Below are 12,287 nucleotides of genomic sequence, written 5' to 3' on the forward strand. Positions count from 1 at the left end.
CACAATCAAATATATTTCACCTCAAATGAACTGTAAACCTTGCAGGTTGATATAATATTTTACAATGACTGCAGTGACACACACAGGAGGAGCATACATGTTGCAATGTAATGGAGTTAATACCTAATAAGAAAGTAAAAGCTAAAAGGCGAGACACAAACAACAGTATATACTGCATTTTCTGTTTGTGCAGTCAGTTTCACTGTGCTTCCGCTCCTCAAGTCCAATGTGTTTTTGTTTATGCAGACACGTATCCTGGTGACTCACGGAGTGAGCTTCCTGCCTCATGTGGATGAAATTGTTGTCTTGGTCAATGGAGTGGTTTCCGAGGTTGGATCCTACAACAGCCTCCGTGCTACCAAAGGAGCCTTTTCGGAGTTTTTAGACACATATGCCAAAGAACAAAACAATGCTGCCAAGCCTGAGAGAGGTAATTCAGTCTTTCTTCTTACAGTGTTCGTCTTCAGATACTACCTGTATCTACCTGTATCCCGAATTCGGGAGATTGGGGGGGGGGGGTGTATATTGTAGCGCCCCGGAAGAGTTAGTGCTGCAAGGGGTTCTGGGTATTAGTTCTATTGTGTTTATGTTGTGTTACGGTGCGGATGTTCTCCCAAAATGTGTTTGTCATTCTTGTTTGGTGTGGGTTCACAGTGTGGCGCATATTTGTAACAGTGTTAAAGTTGTTTATATGTCCACCCTCAGTGTGACCTGTATGGCTGTTGATCAAGTATGAATTGCATTCACTTCTGTGTGTGTAAAAGCCGCATATATTATGTGACTGGGCCGTTCTTTGTATGGAGGAAAAGCAGACGTAACGACAGGCTGTAGAAGACGCTAAAGGCAGTGCCTTTAAGGCACGCCCCCAATATTGTTGTCCGGGTGGAAATCGGGAGAAATTCGGGAGTCTCCCGGGAAAATCGGGAGGGTTGGCAAGTATGACTGTAGTTGAATATTTGCTACAGTATAGACCAGGGGTCGGGAACCTTTTTGGCTGAGAGAGCCATGAAAGCCAAATATTTTAAAATGTATTTCCGTGAGAGCCATATAATATTTTTTAACACTGAATACACCTAGATGCGTGCATTTTTAAGTAAGACCAACATTTTTAGAGTATAATAAGTCTCTTGTTCTTTTAATAACATTGTTATTCTGAAGCTAACCAATAATAAATAAAATACTTCTTACCATTAATGCGACTTCTTGAACAGGTGCGGTAAAAAACGGATGGATGGATTAAAATGCATGAGAATGTTTTATATTTTGAACGTTATTTTTAACAGTGTGATTACCAGCTGAATTATTCATTACTTATCGTGTTAAGCAATGTCAGCTAAGATTTATCTGAGAGCCAGATGCAGTCATCGAAAGAGCCACATCTGGCTCGAGAGCCATGGGTTCCCCACCCCTGGTATAGACATTAGAGGAGGTTTATGCAGTTAGTTAGGGCTCACTGGCAACACAGGCAGCCATTTGTTTAAGGTGAGGCAAATTGCAGAATCTACAAATGAAAAACATTTTCAATACAGTCATCCCACGCCACATTGTGCTTCAAATATTGTGGCTTCACAAAATCGCGGATTAAAAAAAAAAGCAACATTTTTTTAAACATTCCACAATTTTTTGGACCTAACTTAAGCATTTTCAAGAATGAAAATGGCTAAATAAACTAATAATTATAATTTATGGAGTAGTGTTGACCACTACAGTAGACCAAACAAATCAGAGCACGCTGTTCAGTAAGCCACTGATTGGCTCAGACTCAGGCAGCATTACTATATTGGATAAAAAGAGTATAAAGTTGACTAAAGGCTGGTATTTCATGTCTAGTGGGCTCTCATAATGTTGAACAGCATATTTAGAAGGTCCTAAACTGTTTTTATGCTCTTACTATGAAAATATTTTATTTATAATTATTGAGTAGCGGGCAGCACGGTGGCACAGGGGTTAGTGCATGTGCCTCACAATACGAAGGTTCTGAGTAGTCCTGAGTTCAATCCCGGGCTCGGGATCTTTCTGTGTGGAGTTTGCATGTTCTCCCCGTGACTGCGTGGGTTCCCTCCGGGTACTCCGGCTTCCTCCCTCCTCCAAAGACATGCACCTGGGGATAGGTTGATTGGCAACACTAAATTGGCCCTAGTGTGTGAATGTGAGTGTGAATGTTGTCTATCTATCTGTGTTGGCCCTGCGATGAGGTGGCGACTTGTCCAGGGTGTACCCCGCCTTCCGCCCGAATGCAGCTGAGATAGGCTCCAGCACCCCCCGCGACCCCAAAAGGGACAAGCGGTAGAAAATGGCTGGATGGATGGATTATTGAGTCGCGGAAAATTCATTTATCGAGGTCACGGACTCAATTAACAGCGATAAATGAAAGAAGACTATAATGAAAAACACATTTAAAGGGGAACTGCATTTTTTAGGGGATTTTGTCTATTATTCACAATCCTTCTGTAAGACAAGAACACATGTTTTTCTTTTCTTTTTATGCATTCTGAACAGTAAATAAATGCGATCAAAAGTCTGCTTATGTTGGAGCCTCTATTTTGCCTAGAAAGCCCTTAAAAAACACATCCAAACTCCTCCATCAAGTTTTGATATACATGATGTAAGTATAGTTGTAATGTAGTAACAGGCACATTCATAATAACATGTAATATTTACGTATTTTGTTCATTTTAAGCATTCGGTGGCGCATTAATTTCAAAAACACGTCACAACGTTCGGGTTTTCTTTAACATCACCACTGATTTCTACTCACAGCAGACTTCATGAGAGCCAACAAACATATCAAAACATCACTTACTGTACAATGTCTGCTGTCATTGGGATGCGGACTGCTAGGATGTTCATATATTCCCATTCAGAGGAAGAAAAAAGGGAGGTGGAACCAAGCGCAGACCAACCATCATTTTGTGTGTTTCTCGCCATTTTTGGCTCTAATTTGAATACCAAAGTTTACCAACTCGTCAGATTATGTCCTCATCCTTCTACTATCCAGATGAGAGGCGTTATTTATGATCTAGAATTAATTTTAGTATTGATTTCTGCAGCCACTGATGTCAATAGAGCCAGCACAAGCTGTTAGCGCCCTATGATCACGACCCCGCTAAAAATAGTTAGTCTGCGTTTTCACTTATAATAACAATATCGCCAATACTTGGTAAATATTCAAGTCACGAAATATAGATGGAGTATTATTGGCGCTTTTGGGATGTTTTTTTAAGGGCGGAATATGGGCGGAATATTGTATTAAAAATCTTTGTGATGACCCGTCACCTGAACCGAAGCTACTACTGCTGCTGGGTTACATTTTTTTTAATGAAAGTGTATACAGCGTATATGTACTATGCTAATAAATTTTAATCCATACCAGACCAATTTTGGCACACAATCATTATTAAATAATCTCAAGACATTCTGGCCAATTCCTTTGAAATTGTTGTCTTACTTTGTCTGCATAATAAAGAGTGCTTAAAGGTAATTCATTAATATAGTACTATTACTATTACTACATAACAATTGTTAATGTTGCAAGAGAAAATAATGGCCTTTAGTTTGTATTCCCATAATAATTGGAATTTACTGCTGTTATATGGCCTTTTTATCAATAGGTATGTTTTATATTGCTTTGGATTTTGCGCCTTTTACACCCCATTATATTTGCATTACACTTTTTTCTGGGCAGGACGCTACCGTCATCATGCTTGACCATTGATTGATGGATTGAAACTTTTATTAGTAGATTGCACAGTACAGTACATATTTCGTACAATTGACCACTAAATGGTAACACCCGAATAAGTTTTTCAACTTGTTTAAGTCGGGGTCCACGTAAATCAATTCATGGTAAAAAACAACAACATGTGCATTCATTTTCAGCGGATAATAAAACCATGCTGCTATACAAGCTGCATACTGACTACTCTAAGATACAGTATATCCACATGTAATGTCTATAATATTGTGCCTTGAGAAAGTATAGCTAAATGGTTGCTGAAATTTGAGGTGGCTACTTACTGATAGTTATAAAGTTAATTGTTTTATAGCTGGTAAAAATTTGAAGCTGAAAGGCTTATAAAAAGACAAATTGTTAAAAGAATTTAGGAATAATTCATGAGTGAAGTGTGCATTTTATCCAGAACGTGGCCAGAGTGTTGCGGAGACGGAGATTATCCCTGAAGGAGATGACACCCACCCTGACTCCCCCCTAGAGGACACCGTCACAGTGACTCTGAAGAGAGAAAACAGCATTCGTCGGAGCCAGCGCAACAGCAGGTATTGGATCAGAACCATCAGAATTTTGTGTCTGATACTACCGTACTCTGGTCTTCTCTAGTTTTAGAGTTGGAAAAAACAGCTCTACGAGGAAATCTGAACATGCAGGTGAGACAAACAAAGGCCAAAGGCTCATTGAGAAGGAAACTATGGAAACAGGACAGGTAATTACAGCTCTAGTTCTTTTTTTAATTATCGGTTTCATTTCAACAAATACAGCATGGAATCATATTTCTTGTCTTTATTCTCCAGGTGAAGTTTTCAGTCTACCTCCAGTACCTGCGAGCTATGGGCTGGGGATATACCACCATGGTCTTCCTGATGTACTTTATCCAGAACATTGCATTCATCGGCCAGAATATTTGGCTGAGTGACTGGACTAATGATGCAGTGGAGTACTACAACAAGACATACCCTACATCGAAGAGGGACACCAGGGTGGGGGTATTTGGAGCTCTGGGAGTGGCTCAGGGTAACTGTTCATTTTATTATTCTATGGTGGATGATCATTAGTTGCTTAACTCTTCGGGGAGTTGTGTAATCTCATCTGTTTGTTTGTGGCAGGCCTCTTTGTGTTTCTTGGTACACTGCTGATGGCCAATGCCTCAGTTGAGGCGTCTCGAATTCTGCACTCCAGGCTGCTCAACAACGTACTGCGTGTTCCAATGCTGTTCTTTGACACCACGCCCATCGGAAGGGTGGTCAACCGCTTTGCAAAGGTTGGACTTATTCTGCAGCCGTGTGATTAAAGAACGTGGACTTCGTTTTATTTTGTTGCCTCTGCCTTTGTCCAATAGGATATATTCACTGTCGATGAGGCCATCCCACAGTCGTTCCGCTCTTGGCTCATGTGTCTGTTGGGGGTCCTGGGGACACTCTTTGTCATCTGTCTGGCTACTCCTTTCTTCACCGTTATCATCATTCCTCTGACTGTGGTGTACTTCTTTGTACAGGTAGGAGGGATAGAATTTCACTGTATGGGTGGATCCAAGTCCACAAAATGTAATAGAAACCTACATCATGGCACAGTTTTTTTTTTCCTTTTACAGTAGTACTAAATTTACGAGCCAAATTGGTTCTGTGATGGTGATCTTAACTCAAAATACTTGTATATAAAATCAACGTCTCCCGTTAAAATGAATTGAAATCAATCTAATGCCTTTTAAAAATAAAAACTCACTTTTAGATAATACATTTTGTATAAAAACAATACAATATTATGTACCACTAGCAACTACAATACTTTTGTGAAGCAATGTAATAATAATGTACAGTATTTGGAGAGTGGACTTCTACGGTATGTCCTTCCAGCTGCTTCTCTGTCAAACACACCATCAGCAGCTTCTTCATATTTCAATGGATACATGTCTTAGCTGGCGTTAGACCCATTCTGCTTCAGTATGGTGCAGACTCGCAGTGCTACGCCCAAAGTGCGTCGACACTTTCAGTCATGTTTTTGCGGTTTATTTTTTTATTATTCAATTAATATCATCCACTTCTTTTCAACACTGTCCTTCACACTCACTTTTTTCATTCCCATTGTTGGAAAAACCAAGTTATGTCCATCTCTGGCTATAAGCTAATGCTAGAGAGTAAGACCAGATGTTTTGGTCGGATCTTACGGGGTTCACTGTGACATCTGCTATACCGGGGGTCGGCAACCCGCGGCTCTAGAGCCGCATGCGGCTCTTTAGCGCCGCCCTAGTGGCTCTCTGGAGAGTTTTCAAAAATGTATGAAGAATGGAAAAAGATGAGGGGAAAAAAATCTATTTTTTTGTTTTAGTATGGTTTCTGTAGGAGGACAAACATGACACAAACCTCCCTAATTGTTATAAATCACACTGTTTGTATTAAACATGCTTCACTGATTCGAGTATTTGGCGAGCGCCGTTTTGTCCTACTAATTTTGGCGGTCCCTGAACTCACCGTATAGTTTGTTTACATGTATAACTTTCTCCGACTTTCTAGGACGTGTTTTATGCCACTTCTTTTTCTGTCTCATGTTGTCCACCACACTTTTAACGTTGTGCATGAGTGCACAAAGGTGAGTTTTGTTGATGTTATTGACTTGTGTGGAGTGCTAATCAGACATATTTGGTCACTGCATGACTGCAAGCTAATCGATGCTAACATGCTATTTAGGCTAGCGATATGTACATATTGCATCATTATGCCTCATTTGTAGGTATATTTGAGGTCATTTAGTTTCCTTTAAGTCCTCTTAATTAAATGTATATCTCATGACACACTATCTGTATGTAATATGGCTTTTAATTTTTTGCGGCTCCAGCCAGATTTGTTTTTGTATTTTTGGTCCAATGTGGCTCTTTCAACATTTTGGGTTGCCGTACCCTGTGCTATACCAACTAATAACACTTGAAAGAGAGGTTTTTAATCTCAATGGGATTTTTTACTGGTTAAATAAAGGTTAAATAATTTTAAAAAACGCCCGGGGATTCTTGTAAGTGAAATTTTGCCTTGCAACCTCAAGCTTAACAATTAGTAGAGTGACAGCTCTTATCTCAAAACACTCTTAAAGGGGAACTGCACTTTTTATGGAATTTTGCCTATCGTTCACAATCATTATGAGAGACAAGAACACATATGTCTTTTTGGGAGGGGATTTTAAAGATAAAAAAACGCTTGGAAGATGCGGCTAATGGGAACCACTAAAGCCCTCTAAAGTAATTTCAAAATCCTCCATCTACGTTTAATATGCACGCTGCAAGTCTATATATATAATCTAATAACAGACGCGTTCATAACAATATGTAATATGTACAATATTTACCGCATTTTGGTCATTTATGCAATTATTTCCGTTTCATAGCAGCACACTTCCGACTTCCAGCAACAAATGTGTGTTCCTACTTCCGAATACAAACGCTAGTGTGTTCTAATCATGGCAGACTTGGTAACAGACAACGAAGATGACTTTTTTTGGACAAATGAGGATTCAGATCCTTATCTTTTTGAGGCTGAGTATCCTGAGGATGACCTGCTGCTTATAGAAGCGAGCACAAAGGAAGGGTGAAACGTTGGAGCAGACAAAAGCCGAGAAAGTGAGGTCGGCGTGACTTTGACGCTGTTAATGTTGAATTTGCAGCCATGTTATTTTGACATTCATGGCATGCTTATCCAAAGTCAACTTGAAAAAAATTCCCCGGCTAGCTGGACCAAACAAACAACTGTCCATTGTGGGAGTCACTTTAATATCGATCATAATACATGCAGCACATCATGCGTGTTATTACAACTACAGTACATACGCTGTCTGGCTAAAGATGAAACAAACAAAACATGAAATGTGGGCTAATACTTTACAGATACTGTGATAGGATTGTTCATGTTTTTCATTTAGTACAGATTGGTGTCCTATTGCATTATGTTGTGCATTACAAACTCAAACGTGATTCAGCTGGTGACATAAAAGCTAGCTATTCTCTTGCCATAGCTAGCTCACAGCTAATACCATCGCAAGGCGATGTGTTAGTACGGTAGAAAAATAGTTCCTCTGTGTTCGCTCTTACAATAACAATGTTGTGACAGTTTGGTTATTTGGTTACAGAACGTAAAATAAGTATTGGTGATGGTTTTTTAATGTATTTTTTTAAGTGATTTTGAGGTAGAAGTGGTTGCTCTCATTAGCTGCATTGCTAGCCACCTAGAACAAAGCCAATTTTTACATGTTAGAATGTAAAAAAACCAAAAAATCTTTTGTCTTCTTGTCTCTTGTAAGGATTGTGAACGATAGGTAAAATACAATTTTAAATAGTGTAGTTTCCCTTTAAGTTGGAGCACTCTTAAAATGATGCACAACTCTTCTTGAAAAACAAATAAAATGCATTTTTATTTAAACATCAGTCTAATCATTTTTTTGTCTTTTTTTTTTTTTTAATTGTATTAAACTTTATTGCCTGTTTAGGGTTTACAGTAAATCTTGATTTGTTTTTAACCTGTAGGTTTGCACCACAATTTGATATAGATATTCCCTTACACAAAAGCACCAAAAAAAGTTCATACCCTCTCAGGCAGTCTCGACAGACATGATAATACTTCCAAAAACCATGTTTCTAAGGGAAAACATTTATAGAATAACTCTTGTCCTCTGTCTTCACCCAGCGTTTCTATGTAGCGACGTCAAGACAGCTGCGTCGACTTGACTCGGTGTCTCGCTCTCCCATATATTCACACTTTGGCGAGACGGTGTCTGGCCTGTCTGTGATAAGAGCTTACGGCCATCAAGAAAGGTTTCTCCAGCACAATGAAAACACCATTGATGAGAACCTAAAGTCCGTCTACCCGTGGATCGTATCGAACAGGTCAGGCAGATAACTGACTCCATGTATTACTCTGATGGCTGCTGCTTAATGGTAACGCCTTTCTTCCGTCTACAGATGGCTGGCTATTCGTTTGGAGTTTCTGGGAAATCTAGTGGTCTTTTTTGCCGCTTTGCTAGCGGTCATTTCCAGGGATACTATAGACAGTGGCCTTGTTGGCCTGTCCATATCCTACGCCCTCAATGTCAGTCCCTGTTACACACACACTGTAATAATGAAGAAAATTAGTCGTTGTGATACCAACTCTTTTCATAATCTGGGATTTGAAGGTTACGCAAACCCTGAACTGGCTTGTTCGGATGTCCTCAGAGCTGGAGACCAATATTGTCGCGGTGGAGAGAGTGAGTGAATACAGCGTCCTTGATAATGAGGTATGTCAATATAAATGCACATTAACAAAGTCATTAAGTAACACACACATGTTGGTGTTCTTGTGTGTGATTAGTTTCAATTTCAATATTAAGTTGTGAGCAAACCGTATAGCCACCCTTGGTCAAGTACACTGTACACACTGCACAATCATTAGACAAGTTGCATTTTTGATGATTAATTGTATTGTTGAACAATTACAGTCCAAAGTGCTAAACGTCAAACCAAAATATTTAAGACAATTTAAAATGGATTTGTGCAAAATCATTGGTCACTTATTAGTGTGCACGATTATTAAACCACTAAATAAATACATTATAAATTCACTAGTTTAATTTTTATTTGATACAGTGAGAGTAAAAAAAGTAATACAAATTGACATACAAAAAATGTGATTTCAGTTAAATTCACCAATTTATTTGGAACACAACACAAACCATCTACACAATTCAAACAATTAAGCGTCTCCAATACAAAGTATTAAAGAGCAAAAAAACAATCGTAATATTGTAATAAAAATTCAAAAGAAACAAAGAAACACAATGTGTGTCTAATAAGGATCGGGAAGAAGCAAACGCTTATAAAGTCCTGCCCTATTTAATCTAATCTCATTAGACAGGACGGATAATCTGATTCTTAATCATCAATACAATTCATAATCATTTGATACTTGACAGTTTAAGTATATTGATACATCCATCCATCCATCTTCTTCCGCTTATCCGAGGTCGGGTCGCAGGGGCAGCAGCCTACGCAGGGAAGCCCAGACTTCCCTCTCCCCAGCCACTTCGTCCAGCACTTCCCGGGGGATCCCGAGGCGTTCCCAGGCCAGCCGGTCTTCCCAACGCGTCCTGGGTCTTCCCCGTGGCCTCCTACCGGTCGGACGTGCCCTAAACACCTCCCTAGGGAGGCGTTCGGGTGGCATCCTGACCAGATGACCGAGCCACCTCATCTGGCTCCTCTCGATGTGGAGGAGCAGCGGCTTTACTTTGAGCTCCCCCCGGATGGCAGAGCTTCTCACCCTATCTCTAAGGGAGAGCCCCGCCACCCGGCGGAGGAAACTCATTTCGGCCGCTTGTACCCGTGATCTTGTCCTTTTGGTCATAACCCAAAGCTCATGACCATAGGTGAGGATGGGAACGTAGATCGACCGGTAAATTGAGAGCTTTGCCTTCCGGCTCAGCTCCTTCTTCACCACAACGGATCGATACAGCGTCCGCATTACTGAAGATGCCGCACCGATCCGCCAGTCGATCTCACGATCCACTCTTCCCTCACTCGTGAACAAGACTCCGAGGTACTTGAACTCCTCCACTTGGGGCAGGGTCTCCTCCGCAACCCGGAGATGGCACTCCACCCTTTTCCGGGCGAGTACCATGGACTCGAACTTGGAGGTGCTGATTCTCATCCCAGTCGCTTCACACTCAGCTGCGAACCGATCCAGTGAGAGCTGAAGATCCTGGCCAGATGAAGCCATCAGGACCACATCATCTGCAAAAAGCAGAGACCTAATCCTGCAGCCACCAAACCAGATCCCCTCAACACCTTGACTGTGCCTACAAATTCTGTCCATAAAAGTTATGAACAGAATCGGTGACAAAGGGCAGCCTTGGCGGAGTCCAACCCTCACTGGAAACGTGTCCGCCTTACTGCCAGCAATGCGGACCAAGCTCTGACACTGATCATACAGGGAGTGGACCGCCACAATCAGACAGTCCGATATTGATACATAGCATACTTAATTTTATTCACATGTACTCATAATATTAAAGCACTCATCATTTCGTCAAATGTAGTTTTTATAAAAACATCACCCCTTTAAGATAGTTTCCTACTCTTTGTTGTACCGACAATAGGACGGGGATTCATATGGCCCCATCCGTCACGGTTTACTTGACACATGAAACGTGACAAATTGGAGGGGGTGCACTATCCACTTTAGCCGCCAGATGGCAGTAGATTGTTCTTGGACCATAAATGATGATATTCTCAAAATACCTACTTGCCTACTAATGAAGTTAAAGTTAAAGTACCAATGATAGTCACACACACACTAGGTGTGGTGAAATTTGTCCTCTGCATTTGACCCATCACCCTTGATCTCCCCCTGGGAGGTGAGGGGAGCAGTGGGCAGCAGCGGTTGCTGCGCCCGGGAATCATTTTTGGTGATATAACCCCCAATTCCAACCCTTGATGCTGAGTGCCAAGCAGGGCGGTAATGGGTCCCATTTTTATAGTCTTTGGTATGACTCGGCCGGGGTTTGAACTCACAACCTCCCGATCTCAGGGCGGACACTCTAACAGTTACTGTTAGAGTGGTTGCTAACAGTGTAATCGGTCTGCTTCAGCACCGTATCATCTTTATTATTATGACATCTTCAGGCCAGGTGGGTGACTGAAACCCGGCCATCCGAGAAGTGGCCTGAGGAAGGAAGACTTGTGTTTGAAAACTACAAGGTCCGTTACAGACCGGGTTTGGACCTGGTGCTACATGGCATCTCCTGTGACATTGGTAGCACAGAGAAGGTTTGTGTATATACACCAACATCATTGCATTAGCATTTGTATCACCTGACCATGTCCTTTGCATGCAGATCGGTATTGTGGGCCGCACAGGAGCTGGGAAATCCAGCTTGACCAACTGTCTGTTTCGAATCATTGAAGCTGCCGATGGTCGTATCCTCATCGACAATGTTGACATATCCAAAATAGGCCTGCATGACCTAAGAAACAGGCTCACCATTATACCACAGGTACACACAAACTAAGCCACCGTAACACAAACACGGCTCCAAAATATGACCTGTCCAACTCTGTGGGCGTAGGATCCTGTGTTGTTCTCCGGAACATTGAGGATGAACCTCGATCCATTTGACCGAGTCAGCGATGAGGACATCTGGAGAGTGCTTCAGCTCTCCCACCTTAAGGAGTATGTGGCAGGGCTGCAGGAGGGATTACATCATGAGGTTGCAGAAGGAGGAGAGAACCTTAGGTGGGTCCGAAAAATGCATACCGCAGGCTTTAAGCATTGGATTGATCAAACAGGAGTTGAGCTAGACCCTTTCATTCAGGGCTATTCAACTAAATTGTTCACGGAGGCCGCATTTACAGAAAGCAAAGGATTGTCCTGCCCATTAACATACTTTAGATTGTCTATTTAACAGATAAGCCTAGCAAATAGAGTGTATATGCAGAAAAGAAAAACTACTAGCAGAAAAGTGATGGTCCTGCACAGTCAAGATTATCTTCTAATACTACTACTAATTCGAGAACTACTCCAAAAATGCATAATTATTTCACCAT

At 41.2% G+C, this 12,287-nt stretch overlaps 1 protein-coding gene across 1 annotated transcript in view; it reads left to right on the top strand.

Moving 5' to 3' along the window:
* The window catches only part of abcc2 (ATP-binding cassette, sub-family C (CFTR/MRP), member 2), a 38,491-nt gene that overhangs the window by 21,856 nt on the left and 4,348 nt on the right, over positions 1–12,287 (top strand). The window contains exons 19-30 of the mRNA XM_062058137.1: positions 247–430; positions 4,140–4,275; positions 4,337–4,439; positions 4,528–4,747; positions 4,840–4,994; positions 5,073–5,228; positions 8,398–8,597; positions 8,673–8,799; positions 8,885–8,986; positions 11,367–11,510; positions 11,579–11,737; positions 11,810–11,976. Of these exons, the coding sequence (XP_061914121.1) occupies positions 247–430; positions 4,140–4,275; positions 4,337–4,439; positions 4,528–4,747; positions 4,840–4,994; positions 5,073–5,228; positions 8,398–8,597; positions 8,673–8,799; positions 8,885–8,986; positions 11,367–11,510; positions 11,579–11,737; positions 11,810–11,976 (1,853 nt within the window). The remainder of the gene's footprint in view (positions 1–246; positions 431–4,139; positions 4,276–4,336; positions 4,440–4,527; positions 4,748–4,839; positions 4,995–5,072; positions 5,229–8,397; positions 8,598–8,672; positions 8,800–8,884; positions 8,987–11,366; positions 11,511–11,578; positions 11,738–11,809; positions 11,977–12,287) is intronic.

This window comes from Entelurus aequoreus, linkage group LG09 (genome assembly GCF_033978785.1).
Source record: "Entelurus aequoreus isolate RoL-2023_Sb linkage group LG09, RoL_Eaeq_v1.1, whole genome shotgun sequence".
In the NCBI taxonomy this organism is placed as follows: Eukaryota; Metazoa; Chordata; class Actinopteri; order Syngnathiformes; family Syngnathidae; genus Entelurus; species Entelurus aequoreus.